A 20,871-nucleotide genomic window follows, 5' to 3' on the forward strand; every position below is an offset into this window, starting at 1 on the left:
TCCTTGTCCAGGATGCATTTTTGCAATTGCAAAATGTGAAAAGTATTGTGGATCTGACTGAGCTCCTCTAGAAGATCTAGTATGTAAGCTACCTTGCCAACCCTTGCAATGACCCTGAACGGCCCAACGTAACGGGGCCCCAATTTCCCCCTCTTCCTAAAGCGGATCACACCCTTCCAGGGCGAGACCTTCAGGAGTAACATGTCACCGACCTGGAACTCTAACTATGATCGATGTCGGTCGATGTAGCTCTTCTCTCTACTTTGTGCAGTCTACAACCGCTGTCTAATCTTCTGAATCTTCTCAATAGTTTGTAAAACTACCTCTGTCTGCCCCATCACTCTATGACCGACCTCACCCCAACAAACCGGGGTGCGACATCTCCGCCCGTACAACAGTTCAAAAGGTGGGGCACCAATACTGGAATGATAGTTGTTGTTGTAGGCTAACTCTACAAGGGGTAGGTGGGAATCCCAACTCCCATTGAAATCAATGACACAGGCTATCAATATGTCCTCGAGGGTCTATATAGTCCGCTCGCTCTGGCCGTCGGTCTGCGGATAATATCTTGTGCTAAAATGCAGCCCCGTGCCCAGCTCCTCGTGGAACTTCTGCCAGAAGCGGGAGATGAATCTAACATCTCGGTCGGAAACAATAGAGACCAAAACTCTATGGTGAGCAATGATCTCGCATACATACACGTCAACCAGCTTCTCGGCCGACAAACTCTCCCGTATGGCCACGAAATGGGAACTCTTGGTCAATCGATCCATGATGACCCATATAGCATCAAATCTCTTCGTTGTCCTCAGCAACTTGGTAATGAATTCCATTGTGATATGTTCCCATTTCCACATGGGAATCTCCAGAGGCTGCAGCTTGCCATGCGGCCTCTGATGCTAGGTCTTGACCATCCTACAGGTCAAGCACCTCTCGATGTACCAAGTGATCTCTTGCTTCATACATGGCCACCAGTAACTCAAACTCTGGTCTCTGTATATCTTGGTGGCCCCTGAGTCAATAGAGAAATGAGACTTATGAGCCTCCTCCATGATTGTCTGTCTGACCCCACCAGACATCGGAACCCATACCCAACCGCATCAGGTCAATAATCTCAGTTATCCTGCACAAACCAGGTGTTCTCACCCCTGATCCTCTCCAGTTTCCAGTTCTTTGGTCGTATGCCCTCAGCCTGAGCATCTCTAATCAAACTCACGAGTGGAGAATCCACCGATATCCTCATACATGTCATTGGTATGGAAGACCCAACTGACTTGCGTCTTAGAGCATCCGCCACCACGTTCGCTTTACCTGGGTGGTAAAGGATCTCATAGTCGTAGTCCTTGACTACATCTAGCCACCTATGTTGTCTCATATTCAGGTTCGGCTGATCCATGATGTGTCTCAGGCTCTTGTGATCCTTGTATATGGTACAACAGACCCCATAGAGGTAATGTCTCCAAAGCTTGAGAGCGAATACCACCGCCCCCAACTCTAGATCGTGAGTAGGGTATCTTGTCTCATGCGGCTTCAACTGTCGCGATGCGTAAGCTATCACCCGCCCTCTCTACATGAGGACCGCCCGTAGTCTCGTGATGGATGCATCACAGAACACTATAAAATCCTCAACTCCCTCTAGGAGAGTCAAGACTGGAACCTCGCATAGTCGCTATCGGAGGGTCTTAAATGCCCTCTGGTGCTCGAGGCTCCACCGGAAATCCACCCCTTCCTCGTCAAACGAGTGAGGGTACTAAAATCTTGGAGAAATCCTGTATGAATCTCTGGTAGTATCCTGCCAATCTCAGAAAACTCCTAATATCCAAAGGGGTTTTCGGAACCTCCTACTACATAACCACCTCGATTTTGGCCGGATCGACCAAAATCCCCTCCTGGTTAACGAGGTGTCCAAGGAACTGAACCTCTTGTAACGAAAACTCACACTTCGAGAACTTGGCATAAAGTCGTTCCCACCTCAGAACTCCCAATAACTCCCAAAGGTGCTCCTCATGCTGCTCTCGGGTCTTGGAATACACCAATATATCGTCTATGAACACGATGACCGAGCAATCGAGCATCGGTATGCAGACCCGGTTCATCAGGTCCATGAATACTGCTGGGGCGTTGGTAAGCTTAAACGGCATCACCACGAAATCGTAGTGCCCATAACGATTCTGAAACGTGGTCTTCTCCACGTCCTCCTCCCTAACCCTGACCTGATGGTACCCAGACCTCAGGTCTATCTTGGAGAACCAAGATGCTCCCTGCAACTAATCAAAGAAATCATCTATCCTCTGGAGTGGATAACGGTTTTTCAGCGTCAGCTTGTTTAACTCTCGATAATCAATGCACATCCAGTGTGAACCATCCTTCATCCTGACAAAGAGAATCGGTGCTCCCCATGGAGAACTGCTCGGTCGAATGAAATGCTTTCCCAGCAGTTCCTGCAGTTGTGATGATAGTTCCTGCATCTCTGGTGGCGTCAATTGGTACGACACCTCGGCAATAGGGGCCGCACCTTGCACCAGGTCGATCCGAAACTCGACCTGTCTCTCAGGAGGTATCCCAGGTAACTTTTCCGGGAACATGTCAGCAAACTCCCTGATCACTGGAACCTCTGAAACTGAAATATGATCCCTGACTCGTGTATCCACCACATACGCTAGATAACCCGCACAGCCGTGCTGAATATATTGTCGGGCCCTGGCGGCTGAACAAAACATTGATCCCACTCTGGTACCCTCGCCATAGATAATCAACTCTCCCCCACTTGGGGTTCTAACCACAACATGTCGACCCTCGCAGTCGATCATAGCACTGAATCGACTAAGCCAGTCCATCCCCCACAACCACACAAACATCCCTCATAGGGATCAGATACAAGTCGGTCGGAAAAGATACCCCGAAGATCTTTAACTCATACCCCCGGTAGACCGACGAAGCAAAAACCTCATGTTCGTTGGCAATAGAAACTCGCAACTGACACTCTAGCTCTCCTACTGGCACACTGAACTCCCTACTAAATGTTTGAGATACAAACGACTGACTCGCCCCCGAGTCAAATAAAACCAATGCAGGTGAGGAGTTCACTAAAAACGTACCTAAACACAAACATAAACATATAAGCATAAAACCAATGGAGCACACACACGAATTAGGGTTTCTGGACTCACAAGGGGCTATAAGGGGAGGCTGAGGAGGCATAGGATCATTTAAATAGGGTGCAAAACCCCGAAAATTAAGGTTTCATCCTTCAGCTCCAACTTGTTGCTCGCCCCTGAGTCAAATAAAACCAATGCAGGCGAGGAGTTCACTAAAAACGTACCTAAGCACAGATATAAACAGATAAGCATAAAACCAATGGAGCACACACACGAATTAGGGTTTCTGGACTCACAAGGGGCTATAAGGGGAGGCTGAGGAGGCATATGATCATTTAAATAGGGTGCAAAACCCTGAAAATTAGGATTTCATCCTTCAGCTCCAACTCGTCGATTTGTGTCATCCGATTCGTTGAGTTGGTCACTTAAACACGTGGCCAAAACGTTCCTACTCGACGAGTCGGTGCATCCAACTCGTCGAGTAGACTTTTCAATATGAAAAATAAAGTTGTAAAACTAGTACCTAGGAGTTGAGGTGTTACATCATTTCCATATAAGCCTTCGCTAATTATGTGTCAGCAAAAAGTTTAGATGTTAGATGGGATGTCGGACGCTTTGGGTAAAGAAAACACATATAGTTACATTAGGATGGTTATATGATATGATTCCCTTGATGTTCTTTTCATATGATGTTTATATATTAACTTTCTGCAGTAAAAAAATTATGTGTCTTGTTAAGCTTTATATTCTGAAATGCTATTGTGATGCAGTAAAAAAATTATGTGTCTTGTTAAGCTTTATATTCTGAAATGCTATTGTGATGCTTATCTTAGATAAATAGATGATGAAGTTAGATACACTATTACACTTGTGTCTTAGTCAAGCTTTATAGCCTCACATATTATTGTGATGCGGTCTAAGTAGCAAAGCTAGATATACTTGCGTTAGATCGAGTCACATATGAGAGCTTGGAGATACGTATAAGAGGTTGGAGATGCACTAGTATTTAATGTTATGAGGTGTTTTTGGCTTTTGATTTACTATTAATGTTTTAATGATGTTTGATGTGTGACTGAGATATTTCTTTTGTTTTTTTGTTATCAAACATTGTATTTATTTAATGTTTGAAAATATTTGTGATTTTTCTTTACAATATTCTTATTAAAATATAATAAAAAAAAAGATATAGAATAAAAAAAAACAAATTGAACCGACAATAACAAATATACATGAAATTGGTTTTCAAAAATGGTCCTTCATTTAAGAAATCGTTTTGGTAAGTTGAATTTACTAAACTTACTCTAAATTTGCCATTTTGACAATTCGTTTTCATTTCTTCCTATACAAAATAAGTGAGACTCGTATACAATTTTTTAACAAATCTTTTTTAAATGGCAATTAGCAAACTTTAAAACAACCTTTATCTCTTTATAAACTATATAAATAAAAGTAAATCCATTAAGACTAGATGACATTTAATAACAATTATTAAATGAGGGCCAACCATTTGTGCTCAAATTCAATGCTTGATAAGCATTTTCACTCATTTAATAGATGCCACAATCTAAATCTACACTTAGATTCCAAAATAGTACCCTCTCATAAATTCTTGTATAATTGTTTTGTTAATACATTGGATGATGTATTGCAAATTATTCTACCTACCTTACCCTAAACTTCTCTCTTTTAACTATTGATAACAACCATATCAAATATATCAATAATATTCTGATTTATGACACATATTGTACCCCGTCATTTGGGATGCATTCTATTATTTACATAGAGTGGACCAAAGACCAAATTTATTGAAATTTAAAATAAATGCATCTTGGACCATCATCCTCATTAATTTTGAATCGACAGTTTAGCACATCATCATAAAACTTTCTCCCCAAAATACCCCTCCTTTAAATCTTTATAATTTATTCAACTTTTACCAGCATAACATATTATATACAAATTTAAAGGATAAAAACAAACAACCTCAATGCACATGCAAATTTAGAAAAGAATATAAACAAAACAAACACATGGTGAAGAATCTTTTACAGATCAACACCAAACAAGATAAAAAAAAAAAAAATAGAAATCCAGCAAAAATTTGAAAGAACACACAATTTAATAAAAGAAGATTCACTAAATATTCTTCTTCACAACATGTTTTTTTTTTTTTGTCATCATTCATTCACACACGCTAAAAACACCACCACTAGGTGTAAAAAAAAAAAAACTACAAGCACATGAAATTCCGCTACTTGTATATATCCTTTACTAGATTGCCACAAATGCCCCTCCCTACTACTTCATTCCTCCATTAATGGAAGGTAAACTAAAACTAAACCTCCCTTTCTTCAAATCCTAATAACCAGCAAAAAAGACGAAAATACCCTTCTTCAAAAGGATTCAGCCAGCCTTTATTTAAACCTCTCCTAAATTCCTACCTTGTTAGTCGAATATCAAATCAAATCAAATCAGACCCTATATAAACAATTTTTTTCCATAATTCCAAAACTACCCTTCCGTCAAATTTCCATCTTCCAAACCACATTTCCCAAACTACCCTCGCACGGCTTCTCCAAAGCCACCACCTTCGCACAATGAGAAGCTTTTCCCGGTCGAGGAAGCTCGGAAGTCTCGCTAACGGAACAAGTTCTCAAATCAGCAGGAGGGATAAAACAGTCATTTGACAACCCGGGGACATTGAAAGCGACCTCTTCAATACTCCAAACTTCCTCCATTCTTGTCTTGGTGTGACTCATTGCCATTTCACCGAATCTGAAAAGGGTAACAATGGAGCGACCCGAATGTGCAATCATGATTCCATCAACGGATCGATAATCTTCCATGAATGAGTTAATGGTGGTTTCCCAATAAACAGCATCACCACCATTGGTTTGGATTCGGGTCAAATGGGAATCTTCCATGTGAATGATTAAACCCGTTTTTTGACTGAAATACCCAAAAAGGACATGGCGTATGATCTCGGCTGGACCTTCGCTTCTTGCTTTTAGTGTTTTTGGATCCGCGGATAATTTCAGGATGAAGCAATCTTCACCGTTGATTTTTTTCTCACCGATGCATTTTGCATCCACAAACATATTTGCAGTTGTTCTTGGATCAAGACCCTGCGTTTATTAAAAATCCCAAAAATGTTTTTTTTAAACATGTAAAAATGGTTAATTTGGAAAAAACAAACTTTTATGATTTGACTGAAAAAACAAAATCAAATATAGCGGTTTTAATTTATCGGAAATTTTAATAAAAAGATTACCTGAAGAGCACGGCGGAGGGGTCTAACGGGGCCTTTGGCGGTGTGAGCACCGAGCCATGGTGTATGCCGCCAGACAAGCTTCCCGTTGCAGCCAGCATGAACTTTGCTGCCACCAACAGCAAGCTCAACATACCACATATCAGGATTCATCTGCCATAATACAAATCCACCAGATTCTGCAGATTTTGCAGAATGTTTGTTCTTCATCACCCTTGATGCAGTTTCAAATTCAGATGCCACCATCTTCACTTTCCCCATTGCATAAGCGTTTTTAATGGAGTTTTGAAGCTTTTGGCCTCCGGATGCTGCTGTGTATTGTTGCAGTATGTATTGAGCAGATGAACTTTCCTATAATAACAAGAAAATTAATGTCATTGCTAATTTAGATTAAAAGATTTGACTGATTTCATAATGTTTGATGAAGTCGAGAGGAATGAATGATGATGTTTCTTCCGTAATTCTCGGGAGGGAACAATCTTGAATGGATTAAACGGGATTTTTACGAAACTTGATGACTTGGGAATAAAATAATATTTCTTGGGTACACAAAATAGTCAACTCTTGATTTTGAATATTGGGATCTTTTGCGATTTTGAATTTGAATTTGTAATGAGTGACGTTGGGTTTTTTTGCTTTGAAATGATTAATTTAGGTTAAGAATTGAGAGGATGAACAGTGGATCGGTATTTACCCTTTTTGCTGAATCAAGAATGACATCGAGTTTCATGTGAAGATCTATTTTGGGTTTTGGAAATCATTGCGCTGAATTTTGGGTTTGTACGATAAAGGAGTATAAAGATACAGATCTTGGAAAAATGAAGTTCTAAATCGAAAGGATGTTGAAACAATCGAGCAATGATTGAAGGTTTTAGAGGTTTTAATTTCGATTTATTTAAGTTGGCTTATTCCGGGAAGTATTTAAATCACGCAACCGTGGAGGGCGGAGCAGTGGTGTGGCCCTACCAAACACCCACCGGAAAACCCTTTACAGATTCGTAAACAAACTTTCTGCAGGGTTACGTTACACTGTTTATAATAAACCTCGTTTTTGGGTGTAATTTGGAACTTCAGGTGTAGAACTGTTCATTACAACAGCTTGACAACGACAATGGCGGAAAATGATGTTAGCCCTAGTAGAAAAGTGACCCTAAAGTCACGTGAAAAAGATATTGAAAAGGAACACTTACAATAGGAGTATCCTTAATGCTAAGGTGAGGCAGAGGCTCACTGGAACTAACGTTCACCGGAGCAAGCGGCGCACCCATAACTCCGAGCAAAAGTCTCAGATCAGACCTCTGTTTGTAGGCCATAGAAGACGTCATGGAAGGAGCCCTAGATAAATGCCCCTTCATCCATTGCCCGATACCCGACCCGGGACGCTTGGTCTCCCCGAGGTCAGAGGCGGCCGGATCGGGGCCTTCAATCAACGGCGCCAGCGTTTCACCACTCAAACTCCCGGATCTTATAACCACCGGCTCCGGTTTCTGCAACTGTTTAGGTTTCAGTCGAAGAAACCCCGTCATTGGCGAGCTACTACTCCTCGCCGGACTCTTGCCACGTGACCTCGCCGGCGATAAACCACGGACTACTTCGTCTCTTAAAGCAGAGAAAAAACCTTGTTTCCTTTCCATTTTTTGTCAAAACAACAAAACGAACAGTCCTGATTCTTACTTTAGAAAGATGTACAGCAAGAAGGAGGTATTAAATGGAATCTAGAGAGAGAAATGGTGAACCATTTTAATGGGGTTTTGAGTGTGAATTTGCAGGAGAGACGAATTGGGTGAAATAACTGTAAAATTTGTTGGGATTTTGGTTTGTTTGTATTGCTAATTCCACTGTTGAACTGCGAGAAGAATGGTGCTTTTTTCACAGAGGAGGGGTTATAGGGAAGATAGGGAAGTTATACTGTACGACACTCCCTATGGAAAGTGTGGTAGGCTGTACTGTAGTGGACAGTGGAGAGTCAAGATCACCTGTGGCGCGTCATATAGTAGGAAACGAAAGGGTGAAAAGACTATTGTTGGGAAACGCCGCGGCGCGTGAATTCAACCCAACGTATTTGATTAGAACATTTTTATGTATAGGTAAAAAAAAAATTTTTTTTTACATATTTGACTTTTTTTTTTTAGGTATACAGGACTTTATTAGCACAAAAACATGATAGGAGGTACAAAAACAAGAGAAGAAAAAAACAAAGAAAAAAAAGGGGCAAATTTAAATCTTGCAATAGCGATCACAACTCAAATCTATTCATCTTAATCGTAGACATTTCAATTTAATACACTAATCCATAAGTATGAGAGGGATTGAATCTCATGAGTCAACATCAAATGCGACTTCAACTTTGACGAGTAGGTTTTAAGGTTTCTGTTGCTCCAGACCACCCAAATGAACACCAACATTATGGCTTCGTGAATCAGTGACAATCTTTGGTGACCGCCTAGCTTTGATCTATATTAAGCAACTCATGCACCGAAATAGAAGGGTATTCTAACAAATGTCACCAACTGCACACTTGTTGCCAGATGTCTTTCAACGTTGGGCACTCGACAAAAATATGGTCCATCGTTTTTGGGGATCCGTTGCATGTCCTACAAATGCTCGTTGACCCAGTACCGAGTTTGTTGAGATTTTCCATAGATGGTAGCTTACCATGACAGATTCTTCAGGCCAAAATATCAATTTTCTCATGTACAAGAGGATTCCAATACCAACTAGCAACCAGTTATGGGAGGATCGACTTGTCAATGAGATTTATGAGAATCAACTTGACCATTTAACTTGTTAAATGTGTTCATACATTATGAACACATTTAACAAGTTAAATGGTTAAATGTATACAAAAACAGGAAATTGTCTAAATATGAATAACTTTTTATAAATTTCTTAAGAATTTTTATAATTTCTTACAATATTTTTGTAACACCCGAAATCTAGAAAGTTAATTGTGGAATTATGTTAATTTCTAGTTGAACTCGGCGAGTTGGAGGAGCCAACTCGGCGAGTTGAAGATGAAGAATCGTGGATTTAATGGGTCTACTCGACGAGTTGATGAGCCTCAACTCGACGAGTAGAAGTTGGCTTGATCGCGGAGTTTAATGAGGCAACTAGATGAGTTGAGGAGCCTCAACTCGGCAAGTTGGCCACTCATAAGGAAACCCTAATTTTAGGGTTTTACACCCTATTTAAACACCTTAAGTCCCAGGTGTTGGCCTCATTTCCAGCCTTCATAGCCCTTAACCTTAATCTCGAAACTCTAGAGCCTCCTTGAGTGTTGTGAGTTCATGGTGGGTGTGTTTTGGTGTGTATGAAGATCATTGAAGGAAGAAAAGCTTAGTGTAAAGTGGTGGTTCGAGTAGGAGCTTACAGATTTGGGTTCTTTGGTCCATTTCTAGCATATTTCAGGTATAAAGTCCTAACCTAGCTTAATATTTGATTAGATCTCCTTATGTTGGCTTTTGTGGTGTTTTGGCCTCTTTTTGGGGATGATATTGGAGTAAAGTCATTTTAGGGGTTGTTCTTCCAAGTTTGGGTTGGTTTTGGTACCCTTGAGCTTAAAGGTGCAAACTTTATGAGGATTCTGGTGTCATGTATGCATTAAGTCAACTATTAAGTCCATTCCAAGCTTAAGAGCTTCATTTAGACATGCATGAACGTAAAGTTGGCAACTTTACGTGATTTTCCAGCTCAAGGAATTCAGATCTATGTTTTGGAGTCATGACTTAATGGATTAAGTGCATAATGTGTTAAGTGGTAGGTTTCTGGTGAACTCGACGAGTTTGTTGGATAAACTCGACGAGTTGGCTCGGTTTTCCCAGAAATTTCCATATTGATAAAGGAACTCGGCGAGTTGGCTTGGTTTTTCCCGATCTGTGCAGATTGATGGAGAAACTCGACAAGTTGAAGGACAACTCGGCGAGTTGGGTCAACTTGGACCATTGACTTTGACTTTTGACTTATGTCTTTAACCAAGTTTATCCCAATGGGTGTTTGTGGTGACCTGATTTGAATTTAAGGAAAATATGGCTTAGGATAAGACCCATATGGGGTTGGGCCTAATTTGGAAAATTAGGCCATTAGTGGGCCTTTATGGATCTTTTGGTTTGGGGCCTCAATTTTGGTGTATGTTGGGTCAGGGGTAAAATGGTCATTTTACCCCAAGTATGGATTATGGCATGGAACTCAATTGCTAATTGGGTGCATTGATTGGTATTGATAACTCGGGAAGTCAACAGGGCAATAACTAGGGATTTCTTTCGGGCAGATTTTGAATTCGAGATGAGTTTTAGTCACTGTACTTACGGGTCGAAGGCATCAATGTCGACCCTTTTGAAGTGTTATCCTGGTAGATAGGATGTTGTTATGTTTTTATGATATGTTAGATCGGTATCCTGGTAGATATGATGTTGTTATGTTGTTATAATCTGTTAGATATGTATCCTGGTAGATAGGATGATGTTATGCTTATTGATATGTATGATCTATACTTGCCTGTTGTTTGATTATGTATTTATGAGTTAATGTATATGTCGATATATGTGTGTGTGTATGTGTGTAGTTGGGTTGAGGTGGTCCTACTTTGTGCTGAATGCCAACAAACCCAGGGCGGTCCGGATAGACTGAAGGCCTACAAGGCGGACCAGTCAGGCCGAAGGCCCATAGAACAATCCAGACAGGATGTAGGCCAGGTGAGGCGATCCAGACATGTTGAAGGTTATACGAGCAGTCCAGACAGGATGTAAGCCCGGTGAGGCGGTCCATGCATGTTGAAGGCTTTGTATACATGTTGTTTATTTATACATGTTATCTGTTTGGGTGTTGGTACTTTGGGGAACTCACTAAGCTTCGTGCTTACAATTTTGGTTTATGGTTTTAGGTATTTTAGTAGATCATGGAAAGGTGAAGGTGTGACCGTGCATATCCTTGCGTTTTGGACTTATGATTTCTGGGAAACTCTGATAATGTGAACATTTTGAAAACTATGTTGAAAGAGATTCTGATTTTTAAATAATGTTTTGGGAACAACGGTTTTGTAAATACCTCTATAGAAAAAGGGTTGTTTTGATAAGTTTAAATTTATATGAAATTTTTGGGATGTTACAAGTTGGTATCAGAGCCTTGGTTTGAGTGAATTGGAGGAGCACTCATGTGAATCCATTCTCAAACTAAGGAAAAAGATTTTCAAATACTTTTCAAAATACTTAAGGAGGATGCGATGTATAAGATCAGTCGGAGCCAGTAAGTAGACCCCAAAATACCATATTGTTATTTTATATTGTGATATGTTAGAATAACATGCTAATGATAGGCTAAGGATATTTAAGAATTGCATGATAGAACTTTTTGATTATATGATGTCTGATAGCCTAGGATTCTCCTTTATATGAAATTGACATCATTACTATAGTTTTTTAGTGTATGAATCATAGTTGTACATAACTAAGATTCTATAGACCGAGAATATTTGGTTTATCTTTATTTCCTATTCCTTGTTTGGTTGTGGGTTTAGAGTAGGATAGAGTATTCACCTGTCTATAGGATCCAATGTTACATATAGCTAGCATACGCGAGTGCTACAGGGTTGGTGGAAGTTTCATGAGTGGGTGCAGTGTGTAGTGGGCCAACGTGAGGAATGATTAGCCACTCTTGAGAGAGTGAGGGTAAGGCGAAGGTGTACCTGTGGTGCTCGGAGTTGGAGATCGAGGATGTCGCGCAAGGATGTGTCTGATTTTATTGCATTTTAGTGCTAGTCGGCTTCTCTACTCGAATGCTGCTTGCTTTGAGCTTTGTAGAAACTCATGAGTGATGTGAGTTATCCATTAAGTGAATATGTCATGTCACATGTGAAAAAGGTTAGATAATCTCAGAAGTAGAGGTCGTGATGAGATGGGAGGTTTCGAAGTCTCCATCTGAGATTTGAAGTTTCCTAGGATTGGCAGGCCATTATCAGAGATTCATTCAGGACTTCTCCAAGATAGTCGTACCTTTGACCCGGCTGACAAAGAAAGTCGTGGTTTTTCGCTGGGGGCTTGAGCAGCAGGCAGCATTTGAGACACTAAGGCATAGACTATATGAGGCGTCGATCCCTGCCAGAGGACGTGGAGGATTTTGTGGTATACTGTGATGCATCCATCTCAGGGTTAGATGCGGTATTGATGCAGAGAGGGCATGTTATCACCTACGCCTCGAGGCAACTGAAACCTCACGAGGCGAACTACCCGACGCATGATTTGGAGTTGGGGGTTATTGTCTTCGCCCTCAAGATTTGGCAACACTACCTCTATGGGGTCCGATGTACCATTTACATGGACCACAAGAGTTTGAGGTACCTTATGGATTAGTCGAATCTGAACATGAGGCAGCGTCGGTGGCTAGATGTGGTGAAGGATTACGATTGTAGGATCCTCTACCACCTGGGGAAGGCCAACGTTGTGGTCGATGCACTTAGTCGCAAGACAACCCCGATCAGAGACATTTGCTTGAGGATGATGGTAGTAACTCCGTTATTGGAGCAGATCCGAGAGGTGCATGTCGAGGGTTTGAATGAGGATCGTCGGAAGTGCGAACGCATCATTGGCCAGGTGGCCTTGTTTGACTATGACAGTCGTGGGCTGCTGACCCTGCATTGGAGGGTCTCGGTTCCGTACTACGGTGAGGTATGGCAAATTTTAATGGATAAGGCCCGCAAATCCAGGTTTTATATCTATCCCGGGACGATGAAGATGTATAGAGATCTTCGTCCTGACTATTGGTGGCCCTGCATGAAGTGGGATGTAGTCTAGTACGTTGAGAGATGTCTGACCTGCAGGAAGGTCATGATAGGGCACCAGAGGCCTCACGACAATATGCAGCCATTGGATATCCCTATATAGAAATGAGAAGATATTACTATGGATTTCATCACAAAGCTTCCGAGGACCGCATTGGGAATGGATTCGATTTGGGTCATCGTGGATTGATTGACCAAGAGCGCCCACTTCATACCAATCCAGGAGAGTATCTCGGCTAAGAAGCTGGCCCAATATCTATATTCGAGAGGTTGTAGCACAACATGGAGTGCCAGTCTCTGTAATTTTTGACAGGGATGTGTGGTTCACTTCCAGATTCTGGAAGAAGTTTCACGACAAGTTGGGTATTCTTCTGCACTTTAGCACTGCTTTTCACCTACAGACGGATGGTCAGAGCGAACGTAACATTCATACATTGGAGGATATGTTGCGGGCTTATGTTCTAGACTTCAGTGGTAGCTGGGATACCTACCTTCCCTTGGCAAAGTTTTCCTACAACAATAGCTACCACGTGAGTATTGACCTACTTCCCTTCAAAATGTTGTACAAGAGGAAGTGCAGGACTCCGATATGCTGAGGTGAGGTTGGATATAGGGGCATGGGGAGTACCAAAGTGGTACTCAAGATGACGGAGAGGATCCATCAAGTTTAGAGTAGGCTTCAGACTATTTAGAGTCAACAGAAAAGTTATGCCGATAAGCATCGTTCGGACCTGGTGTTCTAGGTTAGGGATATGGTCCTCCTGAAGGTGTCACCTTGGAAAGGTGTCATCTGATTCATGAAGCGGGGTTATTTGGGCCCCAGGTACATTGAGCCTTTCAGGGTTGCAGCTCGGGTGGTCAAGGTGGCGTATAGGCTGGATCTGTCGGCCAACCTTAGCCAGATTCACAGCACCTTTCACGTCTCCCAGCTACGAAAGTGTCTGGTAGACAACTCAGCAGTGTTACCTCTACATGATATTCAGGTAGATGATATCTTGAACTACATCGATCATCCAGTAGCTATCCTCGACAGGAAGTCGAAGGATCGGAGGAACAAGAGGGTCGAGTCGGTGAAGGTGCAATGGCAGCACCGCAAGGGCTCAGAATGGACTTGGGAGCCGGAGGATGAAATGAGAGAGAACTACCCCGAGATTTTTCCAGACGTAGTAGCAAACTTCAAGGACGAAATCTAGAATAAGTGGGGAGATTTGTAGTGCCCGGTCCCATGGTACGTACTTTAAATATAAATTTTTACATTTTTCTCCGGGACTCGGCGAGTTGGATGCCCTAACTCGTCGAGTCAAGGTGAACCTTGGACACCGGTGGAAGAACCCACTCTCCGAGTCGGATGCCCTGACTCGACGAGTAGGCCTATCTGGATGAAACCATAATTTTAAGGGTTTGCACCTCATTTAAACACCTTAAATGGCCTTCATTGCAGCCTCTATCACCTCCAAACAATATTCACGAAATCATAGACCATTTTGAAGTATTCTTGAGCCATAATTGTGTGTTTGTGGTGATTTTGAAGCTAGAGAAGGAAGAGAAAGCTCGAAGGTTCTTGGGGAAGCAAGTAGATCCAAAGATTATGCCACTTTTCCAGCTCATTTGAGGTATAAAGTTTGTACCTTGCTTAATCCTTCCTTATATCCCTCCATGGGGGTAATTTAGGGCATTATGGAGCATTTTATGGAACCATTCATGAGTACCAGCTTGATTGGGAGTTATAACTTCAGATCCAGAGCCTTAAAGGGACCCCATGGTATAAAGGTGCCAAATTTGTGGCCGTGGGAGTCCCATGCATCATATAAACCTCTTTTTAGGACCATTTGAGCCGAATACCCCATGTATGAACGTCAAGTTTGTAACTTTACGTGTAATATGGAGCCTAGGAGGTCAAATCTTTGTTTTGAATGCATTAAGGCCAACTGAAATCTACTAAATAGTTTTGGACATGAAGGGACTCAACGAGTCGCTCATACAACTCGGCGAGTCTGGTCGAAGTTTCCCCCAAACCTCTTCTGATAATGGGCAATATGTTGAGGTGGAAGAACACTCAGCCAATTGGGTTTATTGTGGACCTGAAGATCATGGAACTCGGCGAGTTCAAGACTAATCCCCAATTGCATGAAGAAGAACTCGATGATTTTATGGAGAACTCGGCGAGTCCAGGACTAGATGTGCCATCTTGCATGATGAAGGACTCAACGAGTTCAAGGACGAACTCGGCGAGTCAGTTATAGAAGGTCCCGACCTTGTTTGAAGGAGAACTCGACGAGCTCTTGAAAGACTCGGCGAGTAGGGTCAAAGCTTTTAGCATTTTGAGGACTTTTGGAACTCGACGAGTTGGGGGACCAACTTGGTGAGTTGTGTCAACCAGATGTTGACCTTGACCAAAAGGTTGACTTTGACCAGGGTGTTGACCTTGACTTTGACTTTGGCCTGATTTGATCATGACAAGGAAATTAAGGAATATTGTTATGTGTAGGACTTGAGAGGAGTTGATCCCGACATCGAGGACAGTGCAGGCACTTCACGACATTGAGTGAGTTACCTTCCAGTAGAAGTGGGTCGAAGGCACCAATATCGACCCCCTAGTAGTTGATTATAGTCAAGATAATTATATGCGTGATAATTGTTTGTTATGTCACTATATATTATGAGTTATGTGTTAGCTTGTTATGATGGTATGTGATAGTAGTAGTAGAGGTGGTTAGTCCCCAGTATCCGTTGTAAGGACTGACAGGGTAAGTCGAGCACCCCATATAGGCCTGAAAATATGTTTATGTTATGTGCTTATATAGTAGTAGTAGGGGGTGAAATAGTCTCCATAACCGGTTGAGATAAACCGGAGGGCAGGTCGGTACCCCATAATGGTCAGACAAGGTAGGTCGGCACCCCATAATTGCTGGACAGGGTAGGTTATGCAGTATATGTGTTTATGCTAGTCGTTATGATTATGCTATACTATGTTCAGTCAGCTTCTGGACTTCGGTCCGATACAGAGGGAAAGGCCCTAGTTAGTTTCGGGACTTCGGTCCGATGTAGAGGGCAAGTCCCTGGTTAGTTTCCGGACTTTGGTCCGATGCAGTTTCCGGATTTCGGTCCGATGTAGTGGGCAAGGCCCAATATGTGCTCTATATGTTATTGTATGGTATGTGGTAGTTTGGGGGAGCTCACTAAGCTTCGTGCTTATAGTTTTCAGTTTTGGTTTCAGGTAGTTCCGCTAGCAAGGGGAAGAGCTTGGGATGATGGCATGACACAAACCACAGTTACAGTTTTATTCTGGGAGTTTTATTCAGATGTTTCGATATGATATTAACTTCAGTTTTGCTTTGATACATTTATGATGACATTTTGAGACATACGATGCATGGTTTTATTATATAACATTCGATGTTGTGGTTTTTAATAATGTTAAAACAAAAATTTTTGGGTTGTATTTTTGAGATGTTACAAGTCTATAGAGACCCATATTGATATTCAAAAAATGTATTTTTTTTTCAAAAAATCTCACTTCATTTATTTGTTTTTTGAAAAGTTAAAACATAATTTTTATCGAAAAAATTTAATAGATTAATCAAAATTTATATTTTTTGGCATTATTTGATCATAGATTCATATTGATGTAAAAAACGAAATTTCAGTATAATGGTTCTTTATTAAACCTCATCCTATATATATATATAGCTAAATTATTGTCGAACAATATATTTTTTCAAGCGTCAATAAACAAGAAAAAACAAAACAACAAAGCATCTCAGGAAAACGTATTTTCACTTATGTGACTTATATTTACACTATCATTTATTGGACATGCAGGGGACAAAATTGACAAATCGAACTAGGAGGACAATGTGTCAAATTAGTTTGCTACGTATGGGTCAGGTTGAATCGTAGGTGGTGTAGTTGTAAAGGTGGTAGATACAAGTTACACAAGAAATTTTCACTTGGAGAGAATTCACGTTCACGTGGCAACATTTGTCTATAAATTGATTATCGAATACATTGCTGAAATTGTCTGTATAGTTTGTGAATATTACGTGTTTTATTCTTAGCTTTTTTTTTGCATTCAGAGATCGTTCTTAGGTTTTGATTTTATTGTGTTTTTTAAAATTTCCATACATAAAATGACTATATTGTCCTTTATATTTTTATACCTTTTTTATTTTCTATTAATTAAAAAAATAAATTAACTGGATAGACAAGTGGGACCCACTTTCAATCTCACTCCCAACACCAATCATCGGCAACCACCACCACCACCAATCACTGGCAACCACCACTACCACCTGAAATAAATTTCAAATATAAAGCAAAACTAAAGAAAATCCAAATTAGGAACCAGAAACTACAACGCCTCTGTCAAAATGGTGAAATCAATTTTACAAAAACACTTCATAACCTTCACACACATATACACACTCACCCTACTGAATCAAAGTAAAACAAGCACCGACGACCAAGTCATACAAATCAACGACTCTAACCTGTGACATCCTCTTTTGGTAAGTTTCTTATATCAGGATTGTGGATAATAAATTGATCAAGTAAATGCCTTGGACTTCAAGGGAATAAGGTTTAAACCCTATTGGATGTTGATAATAATGGTTTGTGATCCAAGCCCTTGGTTTGTGTTTTGGGGTCAAAGGGTAAAATGGGAAGAGTGATGTCTTATACTTCTTCCGAGAATTAAGGATTTTAGTTCAGTATGTTCTAAGTTAAAAGTAATTAGATCGAATTGTGGGGCTCTTCAATACCTTTTTGTGCATATAAAGAACGCTGAAAACATATTTGAAATGAAGAAGTTATGGTTGATTGAAGTTGAAGTGGAAATTGGGGGTTTTGTCCTACGCTTGGCATAAATGCTGAAATATTGATGCGAGTTTAGTAAACTACGCATGGCGTAATCGTGGCAAATCAAAACCATAATTCTTCGGTTTTGAGCCCTATTTAAGGGCTCTAACTTATGGGAAACCCTCTCATGACCAACCTCCATCACCTAAGATCATCCATTGAGAAACCTTAGCCTCCGCTTACTTGTTTTGAGCATTGACATCATTTATGAGCTTATGTCTCTATTAGAAGGTTGAGTCTTAATGATCAAGGTGGTGGCAAAGTGTATAGAAGAAAAGTTCAAGTATAAATCCAACAATGTTACTTCATTTCTGGACCATTGTAAGTAAAAACTTCTAACTTTCTCATTGGTTTCATAGATCTAGTTATTTGTCATATTTGCCACTTTTTGGTCCCTTGAGCTTGTGTTTTGGGAGTTGTAAGAACTGCAACACATTTTGAGCTATATGGAACACTCCTGAGACTTGATGGACTTGGAAAGTTGTGCTTTGGTGCTTGTTCATTAAGCCATGCAATTTGTGTTAGCATTTTTGGTCATTTTAGTGCATAAAGTTTAGATCTTGAAAGTTTGTGGCCTTGTTATGCAACTTTATACATTTAAACATCATATTGATTCAGATATGATGGTTGGAAACTTGGACTTAATGGATTAAGTAAAGAAAGATGCATTTTTGGTCCCTTTGAAACTTAAAGACTAGATATTGTTTGTATGGACCATGCAAATGGATAAACTTGGAAACTTATCCATTATAAAGCTATTATGACTAGATTTGAGCTTTGAGTCTTAATGTATTAAGTGCTTAAAATTAAGTTTGGCAATAGACACTATACGCGGGGTGTAATCTGGGCCATGCCTATCATAGCCTGATTTTCACCCATTTTTTGGATAAGGCTCTACGCTTTGCGTAGATCTAGGTGCACCGTACGCGTAAGTCAACCAAAGGTTGACCGTTGACTTTTCGACCAGTTTGACTTTGCTTAAACTGTGAAGGGTCGAGGACTTAAAAGGGAAAACTGGACTTTTGTTTAAGTGAAGATTTATCTTGGTATTCAGGGTTGCTGAGTTGGGGTATTTACCTTTATTGCTAATTAGAGTTTGGTTTGTGGATATGTTTAGTGGGAGGGACTTTAGCACCGATAGCTCGTGTGTGAGATCTATTCGTTTACCGATCGAGGTGAGTCTTTTCACTATATTCATGGGTCGAAAGCACTAATGTCGACACACTGGATTATGTTTGTAGGATGCTAGTTGTCATTGTGATTCTTGCATGTATTTATATGTTTTATATGGCTTGGGCCCAGTTATGTTTATTATGGGTCGGGACTGTTGTATGTTATGGGTTGGGCCTATTTATATAGGATAGGCCCGATTATGTATGTTATAAGTTGGGCCAAATTATGTATGTTATAGGCTGGGCCCAATTATGTATGTTATGGGTTGGTCTCGATTATATGGGTTAGGCCCGATTATATATATGTTATAGGTTGGGCCCAAATTGCATGGGCTAGGTTCGTTCGTGTTTATTGTATGGTATTTTTGGGAACTCCCTAAACTTTGTGCTTACGGTTTATGGTTTAAATGTTTTCAGGTTTCTTATATTAAAGGAGGGGCGCGACTTGATTGCATCACATCCATTGGAGATTTTTGTACGTAATAACTTTTGATGTTACTCTGATAAATGTTATTGAATTGAATGGTGACAGTGCCATATTTATACATATTTATAGGCCTTGTTTTAATACATTTTAAGCTATAATTTGGTGAATTGCAAAGATATTTGGTACTTATAATTTATAAATTATATTTTGCAACCAAAAATAGACATTCTCGAAGAAAGTGACTGATACCGACAAAAGTTAGATACTTAGAGGAAGAGGAGTTGAAAAAGACACAAAAAGGATGTTGTTTGATAGCTTGAACCCTCGTCATTATTTTGGCCATATCTCATGGCTTGTAACTCCAATTAAGGCGATTCAAAATAATATATAAACTAGACAAAATTTCGGATGATTTTCGTGTTTGTGCCTGATATGGCCTTATTTAACTATATATTTTAGGTTATTATCTTAATATATTCTATTAAAATGTTATTTTTCTAGATATATGATACTTAATATGTTTTAAAATGTTTAATTACGGTTAAAATGAGAGTTGGGATACAAAAGGAGTAGAACGGAGCTGAAAAAGACACAGAAAGGATGTTGTTGGATAGCTTGACCGCTCGTGAGTGTTTTGACCATATCTCATGACTTGTAACTCCGATTAAGGGCATTTAAAATGATCTGAAAACTAAACCAGATTGCGGATGACTTTCGTGTTTATGCCAAAATATGAAATCTAACTCCCATGACGTGGTGATCACCACCAAAACGTGATAAATGGAAACTTCGCGGTCATTGAGCTGATTTGGAGAATACGAGATATCAATGAAGACCATGACGTGGTGCCTCTTAACCATGTCATGGTGGCTAAAATTTGGCAACTCTATATATATATATATATATATATATATATATATATATATATATATATATATATATATATATATATATATATATATATTCCGGTCATTAGGTCGTTTACAGGAAGTTGGAGGCCCTAGGGTTGAGATTATTCACAAGGAAAACTCTCCAAGGGTTGATTTTGAAGCTAGATATTCAATTAGAGCAAGAATTTGAAGATAAAAGCACTATTGTATCGAGATTTCACTTTGGTTTTGCTTGGTGATCACGTCTTGCATTCTTTTGGTGATGTTTTTCTACTTTAGTTTACTAAATATGGTGTAAAAATCTTTACTTTCACTAGGTATTGATAAAACCTTGTTGATATGCTTTGATTTCATAAGTAAGATTAATTGAATTTGGTTTTTACT

The 20,871-nt window shown here is 40.1% G+C and overlaps 1 protein-coding gene across 1 annotated transcript; it reads right to left on the reverse strand.

Annotated features, from left to right (window-relative positions):
* Positions 1-5,218: 5,218 nt before the first annotated feature.
* Positions 5,219-8,317, reverse strand: LOC145005323 (uncharacterized). The gene is made up of 3 exons (XM_078964401.1): positions 7,560-8,317; positions 6,373-6,720; positions 5,219-6,226 (listed from the first exon to the last, which is right to left on the reverse strand). The coding sequence occupies exons 1-3, from the start codon at positions 8,001-8,003 to the stop codon at positions 5,624-5,626; spliced, it is 1,395 nt and encodes a 464-aa protein (XP_078820527.1). The 5' UTR covers positions 8,004-8,317; the 3' UTR covers positions 5,219-5,623.
* Positions 8,318-20,871: the final 12,554 nt, after the last annotated feature.

Source organism: Lactuca saligna, chromosome 7 (genome assembly GCF_052625555.1).
Source record: "Lactuca saligna cultivar CGN05327 chromosome 7, ASM5262555v1, whole genome shotgun sequence".
Taxonomy (NCBI): domain Eukaryota; kingdom Viridiplantae; phylum Streptophyta; class Magnoliopsida; order Asterales; family Asteraceae; genus Lactuca; species Lactuca saligna.